At 38.8% G+C, this 18,321-nt stretch overlaps 1 protein-coding gene across 4 annotated transcripts in view; it reads right to left on the bottom strand.

The window, feature by feature from the left end:
* Positions 1-18,321, bottom strand: part of BTC (betacellulin) — a 57,605-nt gene that overhangs the window by 20,678 nt on the left and 18,606 nt on the right. For 3 of the 4 annotated variants that reach the window (XR_012500106.1, XR_012500104.1, XR_012500102.1), the window contains exons 3-6: positions 12,004-12,121; positions 7,178-7,324; positions 5,347-5,457; positions 1,715-1,818 (exon numbers count right to left, since the gene is read on the bottom strand). Coding sequence is in view for 1 of the 4 variants with exons in the window: in XM_010969332.3 (XP_010967634.1) it covers positions 5,349-5,457; positions 7,178-7,324; positions 12,004-12,121 (374 nt within the window). In the remaining 3 variants the exon portion in view is untranslated. Of the gene's footprint in view, positions 1-1,714; positions 1,819-3,536; positions 3,887-5,346; positions 5,458-7,177; positions 7,325-12,003; positions 12,122-18,321 lie in introns of those variants that run through there. The other variant, XM_010969332.3, reaches the window with a different exon arrangement.

Raw genomic sequence — 18,321 nt, forward strand, 5'->3', positions numbered from 1 at the left:
ATTTGGGGATCAAAAGAAATGGGCTAATCTTACCATATACTGGGTTATTCTGTGAATGCTCACCTTGACTTTCATGCTCCAAGACAGTGGCATAGGTTAAAAGTCTAATGACAATGATCTCTGGATAACGTAACCTCTTGGATAAGCTTTGTTTTAAATTTAATGCTAGGAAAGATTATAGCCACTGCAACATAAGCTAGTGGGACCACGAGGTCATAGATTTTTGTTCACTGATGAGGTCCCAGAACCTAAGGTACTCAGCACTTAGTAGGTGCTTAATAAATATTTTTGAATGAATGAACGACAGCAATTCCCCAATACATTTGGGTTCTCATAACATAGTATATGCAGAATATAAACTAAATATATATGCAGAATATGATACTAAAATAAAGGTCTCATTAAGGTCATAGCTTGGTCTTAAAAGCATGGGCATTTAAATATATCCTAGACTTCCTTCACATAATTTTGCACAAACCAGGGCCTTTTCAAAAAAGCTAGTTATTTGACCCAGAATGTTTGACTCCACTCTCTACATAACCCTCCTTCACCATGGACGGTAATATAGATTGGGAAATGTAAAAGGGCCAAATAATACACTTTAGGGAAGAAATCAAAAGCCCTTCTCCATCTCAACCTATCGCTTAATGATGTAACATCACTGGAACCAGGAACATCTCACCTGACAGCTCACGTGCACATATTCTTCACCCAGTCATGCACGTGTGGTGGACGTTCTGAAACAAGGCATGAAGCCTTGATGCTGTCTCTTTCTTTTATTCCCTTGTAGCAACACTTATTAGTCTCTCTACTGCTAGAGCTTTCCAAGAAATTCCGTACAATTTGACAAGGATCCAAGAAATATCTGGCCTTACCCGGGATTTGGGGCAAAGACCTTTATTTCTCAGAGCTAGCCATCAATTCAGATGTAATTTCCTTCAGGGGGCTTCTCCAATTCCTGACAAAGCTGGCTAAATCATCCTCCTCTCCAATCCCCTAATACCTTAAGCCTTTCCCAGAGCACCAAATTGTATTGAAATTATCAATGAGTAGTTGTTTCTCCCACTAGATTATAAATTACCTAAGGGACCATGTCTGATTCTTCCTCATTATTTGTCTTGATGGGTGGCATTGTGCTTAGAATGCAGGAGGTGCCCAATCAGTGCTTGCTGGGCTCTCTGCTCCCAAGCCCATGCTCCCCTGCAATTGCTGTCCTGAATGGCTGTATGGTGAAAACGCAACATTGTTCCTAGAAGTGTTCTGATACAACTGAAGGCACACTTTGATAGTACTGTTCCATAAAGAATGTTATTTATGCTTTCAGAGACTGTTATCCACAATCTCAAGATGCACCAGAGTAGTCAGGATCTTGGTTCCAAGTTACACAAATCCAAACAGAACTAGCTTAAGCCAAATGAAGAATGTATTATAAAGATACTAACATGTCTCATGGAGCCTGCACACAGGAAGGGAATAAAGCTAAACTTTAAAAATGCCCACAACAGTAACTCAAACTGCCAGGAAATTTATGTCTCACCTCCGTTCTCTCACAAGCTCTCTTTGCTTTTCTGGTCCACATGTAGCAAAACATGACTGCCAATAGCTTCAAAATGCATTTTTATGCCCCACAAGGACTCAAAGAGGAGGAACTTTAGTTCAAGCTCCCAATCCCCCTGGGAATGGCTCCAATTGGCCAACTTCATTAAGTGCCTACCTTAGAGCAACCAAATGCAGCTGAAGATGGTGTTAAAAAATAGGGCCAGGCTGTGGGGCAGACAATCTCCTAGGTGGCTAGCGCACTTCTCAATCCTTCAGATTCTAAGGAAAACATATGGTCAAAATAGACTATTTCACATGTATTCATGATTGTTGCTATAAAATATAAACTTTTTTAAGGCAATAATGTTCAAATTTATTTTGATTAATAATTCATGGTAACAATAGAAAATTCCTAAGTAAACATACATTTGCTTTGTTTTAAAAATAAATTTATTTTATTACATGATAATACTGGCAGTCTACATAAACAAGGTCACTTAGCATACGCCAAACAATTTTAAATACATTTTGAAAAGATATAAATCTTTGAAGGTCTTTCTTGGTAGTTCAGACCTACCAAATTTCAAGAGACACCCTTAACATTTTTAGAATCAAAACAAAATTCCCAAGCTTGAATTGGCTTGAGAGTTTCCATTGGTCAAGCAACCTCAGTTCAGGAAAGAAGCAGCATTAACAGCATTGATTTTTTTACTTTAAACATTCTAATAAGCATGGGTTTCAAGCACTTTTAGTATCAAAGAAGACTGAGAAAGGGAAAGAATGACTCAGAAGGAGGCTTTTGAAAATATAGCATATACAACAGGGTTCAGTTGAATATAATCCTATTTCAAGGATGTTAAGTCAGAAGGAAAAATGGATTTAGAAAATTATCGGTGGTTTGACTTAGCCCTTATTGATATTTGAGCTATTTCTGTGTTACACCTTAAGCACAGCCTCAGTCTCACTTAAAACATGATGTGTGATAGACGGCAGTGTACAGCTTCACCTTTTCTCTGAACCCCCTTTTCCCTTGGTGTATGGCATCTACACTGCCAGGCAAAAGTTACAAAGATTCTGGAAAAGCTGCTTTGCTGACAAGCACAATAGCTAACGTGCCACAATTTGGGGACATCTGTCATCAGTTTTGAAAATGGTCCACTCAGTCAGAGTAGAACTTTCCATATTCTATGGAATTCCAGCTAAATGTGCATTTTGTTTTTTCAGTTTTAAAAGAATCTTTATTCAATGTAATATGGAGTTGAAGGAGCATTTGGCAAGATGATTCCAAGTAATAGATGATTATGGTCATGATTTCATTTCACCAAAATTTACCTGAGAGTAGTCACAGGCATTGTTTTTCAGAAGAACAAAAAATGAGGATGTGGTCACAGCCAGTCTCTGCCTGGGGTCTGCTGTGCTGTCACTGACCACTTACCAGAGGATAAATAAACTCTTTTAGAGCTGTTATCTCTCCTTTAATGAGCATAGACACTTACCTGGGACTTGAAGACTGTCAGACATTTACTTTCCATCTCTATTCATTACCCTAGCTATGGGGCAAATTTTGCTTAACTAATGTAAGAATGTATGAAAATCACTGAGAATTTATAAAGGAGCAAAGAAACATAATGCAAGTCAAGACTACAGAAAGCATGTTGGTAATAACAGTAACATATACCCAGGACTCTGAATTCTGAGTTTCTGCAGGAAAATGTCCCAATGTCCCAGAGTCATGGCAAAACAACACTTTAGTGTAAAATATTGGGTTATATTATGAATTGGTTTGCAGAACCGCCAATGAACAAAAATGATGGTTAACAACACGAATGTTGAACTTGGGTAAATCTTGGTTCCAATTTCAGCTCCACCAAATCCTGACTCTGTAAATCTGTGTTAAATTATTCAACTTCTTAGGGCCTGTTTCTATGCATGAGAAATGAGGATCATAGGTTCTTGAAGGAATTAAAGAAAACAATATATTTCACACTCTTAACACATAGTGTCAGATAAATGGCAGCTTTATTATTAATTCAGTTCCTAAGATCTAAACTCCTTCCTATTTTCCTTGTTTGTTTGACTAATAATCCTGGTGACAAAACTTAAGTGGAAGTTTATTAAAATTTCCCTTCTTAACTGGGTGCTTTTCCCCAATTACCATACAATAATAAAATTATTTGTTCTTATTATAAAAACAATAGTAAACAACACAAGTTAACGTTACAAACAAAAAGTAAATACATTATTTAAAATTCATGTTGCTAGCTGTTTTCCTGAGACACATTCTGTCCATTTTCAAATGAGTAAGGCATTTTGTAGCTTGCCACCAGAAAGGAGGTACCTTCATAAACTGTAGAAAAAAGAGGGGGGAAAAGGAGCAAACCATTCAAAAGAAACATACTAGGTAATTAAAAAAAAATCTAGAGCCAGCATTTTTGTTTTCAACTCATTAGTGTCATTTTGGTAATAAGTTAGGAGAACACTACAATTTTTTTGATAAGCCTTTACTCTACCCTATTAATCTGCTGGGAGGATCTGGGAAAGGAGATTCTTTGTACTGCTGGGAAAGCTATGGAAAGTCACTGCTGTTTCTTGCTTGATGGAGATAAGGAAGCATGTGGCCCTGATCCCTGCTGGCCTCTTCTATGACCTAAAATGAATTAGCCAAGGATGAAACCAACTCTTCAAATGGTGAGCAGAAAGACAGAAATAATATTTCTCTGCGTGGGAACTCTGATACAAGCAAGGGTGAATGCTACGCTTCCTCTGGACTGCCAGGGCATGTGAGCCAATACGTCTCCTTCATTTTGAACTAGTTTGGTTGGGTTTGATGCTGTTACAGACAAAACAATCTTGTCTGACTGAGCTAGCTGTGCTCGGTCTGCCCTTCCGGAACCTTCCTCTGCCCTGCTCACGGGGCTGGCTGACCTCCAGATTGCATCACAAGGGCTCCCCTACCCTCTGAGTTCTCATGGGGTTTGGCTAGTGGGAGGTACCTGCTGAAGATCTGAAAGCAAGAGAGAGAAGGTTTGGGGTTATTCTTCCCATTTCCTGCCTGCTTCCTTGTTCAAGTGCTGGCAGTGGCTCTTACCATCCACAGCTACAGCTACAGTAGCTCCTGCCTAAACCGTGCCACCCCCGACCCGGGTGCAGCCAGCCTCTCAACGCCAAAATCACTCTTCCCCAGCCCTTCCATGCATAGGAGGGGCACAGCTGCCCGCCATCGATAGACTCTAGGAGCCCCCACATTCCTGTGGGCTCCCTCCACCCTGCCCTCCCAGCCCCTTCATCAGAATCTCTTTACTGGATCATCCGGGGGGATTTGTGATTCCCACTATCCCATTTGATAGAACATTTAAAGAGCTCCAAACAATGCTTGGCATGTGGTAACTGCTCAATAAATATGGTTATTATTAAAACATTGCTATGTTCTTTCAATGTGAGATATCTAAAATACTTCTTCCTGTGTCCCCAAATGAAAAATATACCAAATATCGCTAATATTTTATAAAAATATAAAGTCACTACCACAACCATGCAGAACCAGAAAGCACACTGATCTCAGTACATTAGAAAACATATATAAAAGTCCTTTCTCCCATGTGCTATCTCTGCAGTATCATGCAAAAGAAAGATATGAGAGAGTCTTCTATTTGGCTTCAGAGTCTATGAAAAAATCATCAACTTATTTTGAGATGTTTTTAAACACAATCAAATTCCAGTCAATGATTTACTAGATGCAGTTAAGCCCCACTTTACCAGGTAAATGTCCCTGATTAGTTTCCCATCAACCATGTTTATTGAACTTACCGTTAAGCAATACTAGTCTCTTGAATGTCTTCATTTATAGGAGTTGCATCTTTACCCAGAGTTTCCATTTCTTCTTCTTTCTTTCTTCTTTTACGATGTTTCCGAAGAGGACTTGGAAAATAAAGTGTTAGAAATTAGTGTGGGCCTATTAGTTCATAGAATCACAAAATTAATCATCAAGAGGACCTATGATCTTATTTCTAGACTGTTAGAAATGTATGGGTTCCTTTTAAAAAATATATATTTTACGTTCTCTCTTAATCCATCTCTTTCTCTAGGCTGAAATGACAGCTACAATCGCAACAGTGTGGATAGAATTTAGTTGTATCTATATAGAAAGGATAGGGTACCTGATTGTTGACAATGCATGGGGAGCAGAGGAAAATTTTTTGGGTCAAGCCATGTCACAAACTAGACTGATAAGTATTTAGTGCGTAAACAAGAAATAGAACAAAAAAGAAACAGACATGAGAAAACCAAAGAGAAGGAGGATAGCTCTGGATGTGCTATATTAAGAAATACATTAGATATTCTAGACTGCAGTCCAGTTTTCTTGAAGCGTAATACAAAATTCAGTAAAATAGGGCATTTCCCAGCTCTGCCCCAAACTTGGCATTATAAAAATGCCAAGTATTTTTTTTTTGCCATAAAGGTAAAATGTTAAAAATAACTTTTGCTTTTATAGCTAGAAGAAATCCTATGGATTATTTGGTTTAATCCTCTTGTCTTACAGAAAATAAAAGTAAAGATGTTGAAAAATTTGTTCAAGTTCTCAAAAATGTTTAATGCCAGAGCTGGGATGAAAATCAAAGACCCTAGACTCTTGATAGCTATGCTCATGTTTTTCTACCAAGGATGCTGTAAAGAAAGGAATCACATGACACCCTCTTCTAAGGTGTACCACAGCTTCAAAGTAAGTGTAACAGTTCAGGAGACTTCTCAAGACAAGAAGCTAGCACTTTAAGATTCTGTGGGAGTCCTGGTCAGATAAAAAAAATTGACAGGTTTCCAAAACTAACTTAAGAATTGAAACAAGCCATTCTGTCTCAGAGAAGAAAACAAGGTTGTTCTTGATTACTGAGGCTGTGATATATAGTGAAAAGTAAAGACAGGAAAAACAGTGCAATTATCTTTTGGAAATAAAATTCATGTTTTCAATGTGACCAAGAAAAAAACATTTTGGTTTGCTTGTTTCTATCTTTCAAAGTTACTGTGTCATGGTACAGTTTAATAGTCTTGTTTAGCCTACTAACAAACACACAAAAAATATGACTGACTACAGGACTAAATAATTGACACACAACATTGTATCCTTTTCAGGTATACAGCATAATGATTTGATATTTGTTTATACTGAAAAATGATCACCACAGTAAGTTTACTTATCATCCATCACTACAGTTATAAAATGTTTCTTTTTTGAAATGTGAACTTTTAAGATCTTCTCCATTAGCAACTTTCAAATACACAATACTGTGTTGTTAACTATAGTCACCAGCGTACATTACATCCTCAGGACCCATTTATCTTACAACTAGAAGCTTGTACGTTTGGGTCACCTTCATCCATTTTGCCCACTTCCTTTTTTTCATTTAAGATATTTATATAAATTTTATTTTAAATTATAATAATTATGCTCAGTGAAATGAAAAAAAAAATCAAGTGTCATGTGTTTCATTACTTCAAAGTAAAGGATGGCAAATTGTGAAAAGCAATTTACATAAAAGCCAAAAGGAAAGAAAAGGTAGGTAGGAGAGAGAGAAGGAAAGGAAATTGTGAACAAGATGAAAAATTTTCAGATTTACTTTAAAGTAAATTTAAAAATACTTACTGACAGCATGTGCAGACACCAACCACCAAAATGATAAAAATGACCATAACTGCTATCAAACAAATCACCAAAATCTGCCCTCTATCTCCTCTTAAGTAAAACAAGTCAACTCTCTCACATCTTGCCCCAGCGTAGCCTTCCTCACAGCTGTAAAAATAGAACAAGAAGAGGGCAAGAAAGTGAAAAGTGAAAAAATTTTAAGAATCTCTACTATGTCTTTTTCAAAGAAACTAACAGTTTTCATTACTTGGAATTAATAAAGGACACAATTGGTTTAAAAAAATCTTTAAGCTGTACAACCACTGCATTCATAAGTTTCATTCTTCACTTTGCTGAAAACTTGTCATCACTTGAACATCAGTAACAATATGCCTAATATAAATCACTAGGGATGGTAACAGTTTACTAAAATTTTCTTGAAATTTTAGATTCTGAGTTTGAAAGGGAGGGGTGATAAACTCCCTACACAGCACTCCCAAGTGCTTAAATACCTCCATGGCAGGGAATTCAAAAACCCCCAGGAGCCCTCATTTCATCAGAGGGCAATGCAAACAGTTTCAGCATGCACAAGTTCTCTTACTATAAATTATTTTTAAAGTATACGGTTTTATATAGTCAACCACGGAAGACACAGAAAGCTCCATAAATGTTATTCTACAGGAGTTCTCCCCTTCCCCACCCCTGCTGCCCCCAGCCTCTCTTTATAACTTCCAGCTTTCAGGTCTAGTTCTACCACTTGTAGGAGTCACAGATTTTTAGGTGATGCTCTTCTATTCACCACCCCCCCAACTGCATCCCCTCAAAACATCATAGGGCTTGTCCTCTCCAGTTCCTTCATCTGATCCTCAAAGGCCCCATTTTCAGATCTGTACACCATCCCCTCCACTGTCCTCTGAATGCTCCCCTCTCTTCTCCATGACCCTGGTAAAGTGCAGTGACCAGAAATCAACAAGCTGTCCAAGTGGCACTGTCACCTCTCTCATTCTCCCAACTCTATCAATATTCAGTCCTGAATTCACCTCAACTTAGTAGATGCCCCCATGTCTGAAGTTACAGATACAGATACATTGGACCAAGCCAAGACTGTCCAAGCAACACTCAACCAACTTAAGTAGCAGTGATTTACGGACCATCCACAGTATTCTCTGAATTGTGTCGGATGCTTAAAAGATGCATGAAAAGGACATTTTAAAACCAAAATGATACATTGCAATGTCAGGACCTTTACACTAACAAATATGTTCCCTTTTTTTCTCCTTGGGCTCATTCCAAACACAAAGAGATACTGGTCATATACATAATTATTTCAACCTCAGACACGTGAAACTCTGCTTCCTGAAAAGATTTAAAGATTTCTGTGTAACCTCATTTTTTGGTTATTGTTTGTTTGAAGAAAGGGTCCATTGCCAGGTAGCTCTGGAGTTTATGTTTGATAAAAGCCAAGGCAGTTAACGCGCACAAAGCCTGTATTTCTCAAGTAAGGAGATCCCTTACTGACAATACTATAGCCGACACAATGCTTAAAAAATAAATCTAGCTCAGTCACAAACATCAACTGAAAGGTAAGACTAAATGTAAGCAAAGGACAAAAAACACCTAACGCTGTCTATTGCAAAATGACCTCAGCACATATGAGGGAAAATTGCTTCCTGCAGAATAGCTGGGATCTTCATTTCAAGGTCAAAATAACTGGAAGAGAGCTTAGAAATATCTTGAATATCAAAAATCTCTTGTATATAGGATTAGACCTAGGGGGAATATCACTTTTAATTGCATGTGTGGGAGGGAGATTTTTAAGAGTTTTTTTTAAAGGTTATAATTAAAATCTTACACATATAGTCTCTTCCAATTAGCTGAAATTTTTTTTAACAAATTTACTAAAAACAGCATTTTTAAACAATAACTTTGCCTATAAAAGACATAGCAATTACTTGCTGCTCTTTTAGAATGTTTTTCTAATGATAAGCTCCGGGTTCAGTTGCTCAACCATGCTTTAAATGACTTTCTCAGTGAGCAGTCCTTCCTGTAAGTTATAACCCAGTGAAGCCACGTACAAGGTCAGATTCTTATATAGCCAGTTATAATGGCTCTCACATTATTTCACTGCTCATCAAATTAATCACATATTAGCCAATGGCCATTTCAATGGGAGAGGAAGAGGCAAAGGGTGAAAGATGCTAGTAAATTTTTATTAAATGCTGAGTAAATGAATGAGTTTCTATCTAGTAAACATCTTATAATTAAATCTTATAAATTAAAATTAAAAATTATAATTAAATTAATTTTATGTTACAAATTAACATTATAAGTTAGAATTAAAAATAACATTTAAAGATGCTATGATAAATAAATAAATAAATAAATAAATAAATAAATAAATAAATAAATAAATAAAATGTATTATTATAAAGTCACTATGATTTAAAAAAAAAAAGATTCTATGACCCTTGAGGACTGTTCAAAATCAGGATTTGGGGGGGTTATTCTGAAATAATCAGACAATGTTCTAAGAGATTTATGAATAGTAACTCAATTGATCCCTATAACAACCTTTGAAGTAGTTGCTGTTATTAACCCCATTTTGCAGGTGGAGAAACTGAGGTGTAGAGAGAGTAAGTGAGTGGGGCTAGGATTCAAGGCAGGAAGTCTGGCTCCCAAGGTCATGTGTCCAACCACATGTCACACTGCCTACACAAACTTTGCCACATAAATAAATAAAAGTTATGTATCTGAAAACAGATCAAACAGTTCCAATAAAAAAAAAATACTAAGAAGACCAAGAGGGGATTTCAGTTATTTGAAACACACTTTGGTTTTTTATGTAAGGACAGGAGTCCACAAACCCCTATGATCCCAAGCAGGAGGAGATATTTCTGGTTTCCTAAGACAGCATAATCACCAATAGCAAGGCAGTTTTGGGTGAATCAGGGCTACACCAAGTCACCTATAAAGTCAGGTCCAGGTGGAATATCTCCCATTCATTTCAATGGTACAATTTACCAAACATTGACTCTACACTGGGTACCACAATAAGTATTTTTGCTTGATGTATTATTTTGCTTAATTTTCAGCACTTGAAAGGAACAATTCTGTGGATGATAAAACACTTAGGAAGGGTGGCTGACCCATTGTTAATGCTGCTTATAACTGGTGGAAACAAAATCTTAACTTAGGTCTATCTGACTCCAGAGTCTATGTCCTGACTCCTATCTTCTTCCTCCTCCCCTCGATTTTGTATCATTCCACCACTGAGAAGGTGTTCCTGGTTCAGATGAAGGCCTTGGTTTTGACATTTAGCACAGCACTCGGGGAACCGTGATTGAGGGACTTGCTTGCTTATTCATCAGACATTTCCTGAGCACCTCACAAATCCTAGACACTGTGCTTGGCACTGAATACGAAAATGAATAACGCCCTCTAGGAGTTCACAGCTGCAGAGGGGACTTTCAAAGAAACCAACAGTTATGCTTCAGGACAAAAGAGCTTTCACAGAAGTGTGACTGGATCACAGAAGAAGGACATCTAACTCAAGTCAATGCGGGGGTCCAGGAGGAGCTGATATTTGAGTTGAATCTTAAAGCATCAGTAAGAATAAACTTTCCAGACTATGAGAAGAGCTTGTCCAATAAACCTTGCAAAGGAGTGTAGGATTTCAGACCATTTGGGAATATGATGAGAGATACAGCTAGAAAGATAAGCCAGGATCAGAGCAGCTACGGAAGAAACGAGTTTTAACCTCTGACTGAGGGGCCAGACTGCGTATTGATCTAAGGCAGGTCAATCTCATGCTGTGGTTTCATTCTAGAAGGCAGCAGTGTTCAAGAGCAGTCAACCACAGACAGAAGGACCAGTTAGAAAAATGTACTGGTTAAAGGGGATTATTAATCTTTTTAAAGTTCATTATACTCTCCCAAGCCAGTTAGCAATTAAATGAAAATTTTTTAAAATTAGCTCTATCTTTCCCAAGCACATCTTTCTTATTTTCTTACATAGCAATTCTTATTCTCCTCTATTATCTCTGTATATTTATTTTCTAATTAAATTTAATTATAATTAAACTTTGAAGCAGTCCATTCCTCTTCAATGTTCCACTGCATCAGGGCTTGGAATCACTGTTCTGAGATACTTGTTTTAAAAAAAAAGGGAATGTCGGGCAAGCACAGAGAAGAACATAAACATTCTATAAACCTTAGATCAAAATTGTGCTTAAAAACCACCTTGCTCCCTATGAGGTAGTCTCAGACAGCACTTTAGAGGAACATCTTTTTAGAAGAGAATAAATATTGAAGATATGCAAAACATCTGTTTGTGCCTGAGTAAAATTAAACTTGGACTCAATCTGCTAAGAGTTGGAAAGAGAACTTTTCTCCCAGTTCCCCGCTATACTCAACAGGCTTCATGAATCTCTGTAAATAGGACTGATTTCTAGCCACTGAATTGTCCCCTGCAAAAGTAGCTTTTAATTTGGCAGAAATGCCTTCATATTTACATTCGCTGTGAACCACCTAACACATGCCAGAAGAATGTGTTTCCATTGGCACCACCTGGGAGATTATTTGAGCTGAAAAGCATCCTTAATGCTGGACAGAAACAGTTTTGCTTGCGCAAGGCAGCAGAGGACACGGTCCCGCCTGGCAGGGGATCGCACGCTCAAATTTCAGCAGGAAAGTGTGTGTCAGTTTCTCCATAAGTAGCTGCGGGCCCCTAAGCAAGTGGTCAGGTGGCAGGACCAGCTAACTCGGTTAGCTCAGACTTTCCAGTGCTGTCAAGCCCCAAGCCGGCACCAGCCTGCACCTTTGCTGGTCAGCTCCTCGTGCTCCACTTACACACAGGAGGGCGTCTGCTCGGCCACCACGAAGCGACATCTCCCTTTGATGCAGTAATGCTTGTATTGCCTGGGGCACCGAGAGAAGTGGCCTCTTCTCTTTGGTTGTGTGGTGGTAGCTGAAGAATGAGAAAAGGTTCAATAAATCAACTCACTTTAAATACACATTTGGGAGGAGAATCATATTCCTACCTGTGCTGCCACTTTTTCTGTAGACCAGATGCCAATCTCTCATCTTCTCTCCTCACTGGAATATGTCTGAGTTTTGTGACCAGAAACTAACTCTAGAATGGGAATAGTAATGGGAATTGTGATGGGAACGTTTCATATTTTAATTAAGACTTGTGCCCAAACTACTTCTCAGAAACATTGGTATTGTTAAAAGGGTAAAGCATCGTTGTGACAAGAGAGAAGGCTCTTCTTTGCATGAAGACTGAGCCATAGGACTGACGGCACTGAAAACTGAGACGGTTTTTTCTTTTCTTTTCTTTTCTTTCCTTTTCTTTTTTAAATTTAAACACCTAGCACTTACTGAGTGCCTGATGCAAGTCTATATGCTTTACAAAGAGAATCTTCCCTCGGTATTCACAGGGACTGGTTCCAGGACCCCACGTGATACCCAAATACACCGATGCTCAAGTCCCTTATGTAAAATGGTGTTTACCGTCGACCCCCTATACTCCCTGGTTTGGTTCTGTGGTTGGTTGAATCCGCAGATGCACAGATTCGGAGGGAAGACTGTATTAACTCGTTTAATACTCATAACAGCCTTGTGAGGGAAGTATCCTTCTAATTCCTACTTATGGATGAGCAAAGCACAGCACACAGAGGCTAAGTCACCTTCCCAGATCATGCAGTTAGCGCAGGACTAGGGCAGAACAGGGACTCAAACCCAGGCGGTCTTGCCCCAGAGTCCAAGCTTTTGACTGCTCCGCTCTGGCGCTCTGTAAAGCAGGTAGCTGTCATCTGCTCTCAGCCTAAGGCACCCGGAAGTTCTGCTTGTCTGAATGGGAGGTTCTCCCTCTCATCTGACCTCTGGAGGGTTTCTCTTGCCCTGAAGGAAGAAAACACTGGGAGCTTCATATCTGGGATTTCAATCCTATCCTGACTTTCTTGTCTTACCTTTTAGAGTCTTGATTGCCTACTTTTTCAACGTGGGGGAGGGGAGCAGTAATATGTAACAATTTCTCCATCACTTACCTGTAGAAAGTTTCAATAAATAAGGATTGTCAAGAGAGACAATATAGAAATGCTAACAAGCTACTCCACGTGTTGACTCACGACAGACAGGTGCCCACGCCCAGAGAAAACAGCTGACTAGCCAGCTGCAGCCCAGGGTCGGACTTTCCACAGCCACGGACACTGTGGAACTAGAAAGACCGTGGTGGTCACTTCAGAAGAGCATTTCACACTAGGTTTGATACGGCACCCCAGTGACATTAAACAATCATTTTATTGACAGCAATGACTACTAAACAACTTAATTAATATTATGACATGAGTATATATGATTGCCCAGGGCCACCAGTAAGAGGAATCGCAAAGAAATCTGAGTGATCTATACACAGCAGATTCCTGTGATGCCAGGTCATAGGGTTTCAGAGGGGGTCAGAGTGTTGCAGAGGAGCTGGCTGACCTGGTTTTGATTGCTGACTTGATTACCAGCAATGCTGACTCCTTGTATGTGCCAGATATTTGTTCCCATGCATGCCAATCAACGGGACTCATTGAAATTTCTCCCAGGAAAAACTGCAACATGACTCAGAGGCAAAGATCTGTGTACTTTGGCAAAAAAAATCGATCAGTCAAATTCCACTGGTCAAGTACTTCCTCTTTCCAGAGCTCTGTAGTAGGCACTGGAAAATATCGAAGAGATAAGGGATAGCCTATCTAACTCTCTACATTGGTATTTACAATGGAGCAAATTAAAGTCAATAATAAGCGACCAACTAGTAAAAACAGCCATAGAAACCACACAGACAGTTGTGAGACACTGGAAACGAAATGGTGGGAAAAACAGTGGATTAGGAAAAGGAAATTAGTGTTTCATTTTCAGCTCTGCCTTTAGCTGGCCCTCTGGGTCCAGACAAGCTAATTAAGCTGTCTGAGCCTCAGTTTCATCATCTGGAAACTGAAGATGATAACATCTACCTTACAAGGCGGTTGAGAGGCTCAAGTCAAAAATACATGTGGAAATTCCTAGCAAAGTGCCTGGGACAATAAAGAGAATCTTGAAAATCCTGGTGATTCTAGAGAAACGGTAAATGCAAAAACTAAACTGTGAAGCATTTTATCAGTGTCTTAGGTAAGAAAGTGCAGAATGGATTAAAGTAGGAAGATGTCAAGGGGGGAAGGAGGAGTCCAAGGCACACCTGATCCACACAGACACACAGGATATGAGCCAGGGACAGGGGAATGAAGGGCGAGGAGATGAATTTAAGAAGCAGTACTGACAGATCTGCTGTGCTCCAGAAAAGTCTTTTCTACTTTGCAAAGTACACCTGACTTTAAATATAAACCACATGGCTCTGTATCTTGTACTTTACTAATTTCTCTGGCTGCCGTGCCCCTTTAAATGTAGCCAGTCTTTTAATAAACACCACACAGAGCATGACACCAAGAAGTGCCTTAACCAGCAGCTGCTGGATGCAGTGATTTGATCAGCCTCGGTTCATCCAAGCAACACAAATCCATGCCAGGGAAATGGTTGCCAGACCCTGTTTTGATTGCTCACAGAACTCTCTCCTTTGCCAAATAAGCATGCCTTTAAATATTCCCAGCGTTATTTGGATTTAAAAACCCTTCCATGCCACCAAGCAGAAAATGACCTGTGATTTCTCTATGGAAATTTAAAACCTGGAAGAAAAATGAATCACACATCCTGCACACCACCCCCCAAACCAGATGGGATCCTCTCTTCCTCTCTCATGGAAATGAGAAGGCTTATCAGCATTCCCCCTTTCGAAATGCACCTAAAATTCCAGTTGCTTTCATTTAATATTCATCAAGATCACATTATCTGAAAATTGAACAACTGTGAAATCTAACATTTTCTGCCTATCAAGAGACCTGATGACACAGGGAACAGGATGGCAAAATCTACCCTTCCATCCCAGAGATGTTTATCAAGAAAAGGGAAAAGTTAATCCTATGGCAAAAGAATGATTAGTCCACCGTATTGTGTTTTTCTGTTAAGAAGTGAACTGCATGGTCTTAAAAATGTGAGAGCTGTGAAGATTCCCCTGATCCTGGGGGTGGTAAAACTTAATTGATCTTTTTCCCTTCCACCTTACTCTTTTCCAGCCCACATTCCCAAAATCAAAACAATGTTATGGGACAGAGTGAGTCTGTCTCATAAAACTGCACAGGCAAACTACATGCACTAGTGGGCCAGATCACAACACCATCTCATAAGTGGATGGGCACTACAATTAACATCTCAGAAACCCTTCATGAGATGCTGCATTTCAAAGATTCTAAAGCCAATAAAATAAGAAACCACAAGGGCTACTGCAGGTCATTGATGTCAAAGTTTGTTTCTAAGAGTTGGTGAAAGGGATCAGAAGCAAGAACATCTTTCTTTGATAGCATGGGCAGATAGACAAGAAGTGGTCACCCTCCTTAGGTCACATAGATAGATGAGATGTGATGGATTCTCCTGCACCAAACTGAAGTGGAGGAACATAGCAAACACCTAAATGACTTGTTTTAAATATGGAATTTTCCTTAATTTGATGGAGGCTTTGATTAAACAGTGTGATTTCTTAGTCTTTTAGTGCATGATTCTTATTCTCAAGCCATGTGATGAAAAGCCTTCACCATTGATATACTAGGTTTATTTTTCATAAAAGCTTCCTTCACTTACTAGAATAATGTTCATTAAAATATATGTAATAATTTTGTAAATGACATTAATATCAGGAACTCTTCTGAAATCCATTCTAAGGGTAATATACAATTATTATTACAATACTTTTTTTTGGTAAATCTCATTACAATGTTTATAATCTCTTGTATTTCTAAAATTTAGTCAGCTACATAGTTAGATCTCTGTGTAAGAGATTAAAAGGGGATACCAAATTTTTAGCTATAAGTCTCACAAGCGTTAACAAAAAGAGAGAAAAAGGAAAACAAATATCTATAAATTTATCTTCCCAAACAGATATCTGATCTAAAAAAGGGGGGGGGGGGAGGAAGCAACACAGAAGAGTTAAATGGTAGCAGCAAAGTTTGGAGAAAAGTTTCCTCTTAGTCTATGAAGTAGAGCCTAAGGGTCTAACATTCTAGTTCTTGGCTTCCAGGCATCTTCCCAAAGAGGAGTTTCTTCTTACAACCTTCTTAAGCCAAGAGGGGAGGAAGAAAGTTTTATATTTTTTAACTTAATTTTCCTTCTTATCTTGCCAACTAGCTCCTTGAGACAGGGGAATGTAAATTCATGATGTCCTTGAAAAAGTGCAAAATTGGATGATGTATTGTAATTGAGGATTTCCATTTGTCTTACATTCAATGCCATTTCCTATAAAAATGTGAATGGGTCTGTCTCTCCAGGAAAAGAAAAATAAGTCCCACAGACATACTTGTTACCCTCCTGGGCTACTAGGAAACACTTACACAGGGCACCAGTCAGGCCTGATCAGTAGGTCTTTTCGCCAGAAGGACTGTGCCAACCATTTCTGAGCTTACAGGAGTGGACCTTCACTTAGGGCTGCCCTTTTCCTTCTAGCTCTTTAAAGAAAGGAAAAAAGGGTTACGGTTTGAGTGTATTTCCTGTATTTAAAATTATTCAAGGCTAGGAGACAAAGACGAACGGACAGGAAAAAAACTATTTCATTTTGTTTTTCGAGAATGCATGTGACGCCTCCTTTGTTCATTCTCCCTTGCTGGTTCCACCTCAACTCCACAAACCTCTAAATTTTGCAGTGCACTGAGGCTCAATGTTTTCTTATCTCTTCTCCTCTCCCTGCCTCCTCGCTCGGTGTTTCCTGGCCTCAAACACCTTACTGGTTACAGTGCTCAACTTTGCTTCTATCCCAGATTTCTTCCCTCAATGCCAGCTGTTCCTAACATCTAACTGGCATTTCAACCTAACTTCCAAAATGGAGCAAGAGATCTTCCCCCTCGAATGGGGTATTTCCTCATCTCAGTAAATGGCATCTACCTCTCTTTTCCCATTGCTTCTCTGACCTCACCTTTAACTATTTTGTTCATTGTTGCATCCTTGGCACATGGAACAGGGCCTCCTGTGTATTATGTGCTCATAAGTACTGGCAGAATGAATCAGTGTCTCAAGATAGAAAATAGAAAAGTAAAAATAGAATGCTTAAAGATTGGGGCTATCTGAAAACAAAATCCTAGAGTCATTTAGAAACAGGAAGGATTCCTAAAGATCATCTAATGCACTTCTTTATTTTACAGGTTGCAAGCTAAGTCTCTGAAAACTTAAGTGACTTGCTCAAGGTCACACAGTCACTCAACAGAAACAATCTGCTCCCACTTCACATTAATTCCTCTTTCTAGAAGCTACTGTCCTTATTTGGACTTTTAAGCAATTATTTTTCAGAATTTCCCCCATTTATACTGCATTCTGATCTCACAACATGATTCTAAGACTTTAGCATGGAAATTAACAACACACATTCTAGAGCCAGGTCTCTCCAAATTCGTATCAGGCTACTCCACTTACCTGTGACCTTAAACAAACTAAAAATCTTCTGCATAGGAAAGAAACAATTAAGAGACTGAAAAGGCAACCTATAGCCTCTATGGAAAATAGTATGGTGTTTATTCCACAAATTTTAAATGGGGCAATCATATCATCCAGCAACATGGCTTCTGGGTATATATCCAAAAGAACTGAAATCAGGGTCTCAAAGAGAAAGTTGCACTCCCGTGTTTATTGTAGCATAATTCACAACAGCCATGTTGTGGAAACAAGCTAAATATTCACTAAGAGATGAATGGATAAAGAAAATGTGGTATATACAGATAATGATTACACAGTCTTAAAAAAAAGAAAATCTCACAATATGTAGCCACATGGGTAAACCTGGAGGACATTATGCTAAGTGAAATAAGCCAGTCACAGAAGGCAAAACTATACATGACTCCACTTACATGAGTTACCTACATAGCCAGATGCACAGAAGCAGAGAGTCGAGTGGTGGCTACCAGGGACTACTGGGGAGAGGAAAAAAGGAGCTGTTGTTCAATGGCTATAAGTTTTAGTTACATAGGATGAATCGTTTCCAGAGATCTGTTGTGCAACCTCAGATGCCTATAGTTAAGAATGCTGTATTCTACACTCAAAATTTTGTTAAAA

The sequence above is a fragment of the Camelus bactrianus genome, chromosome 2, assembly GCF_048773025.1.
Source record: "Camelus bactrianus isolate YW-2024 breed Bactrian camel chromosome 2, ASM4877302v1, whole genome shotgun sequence".
Lineage (NCBI taxonomy): Eukaryota > Metazoa > Chordata > Mammalia > Artiodactyla > Camelidae > Camelus > Camelus bactrianus.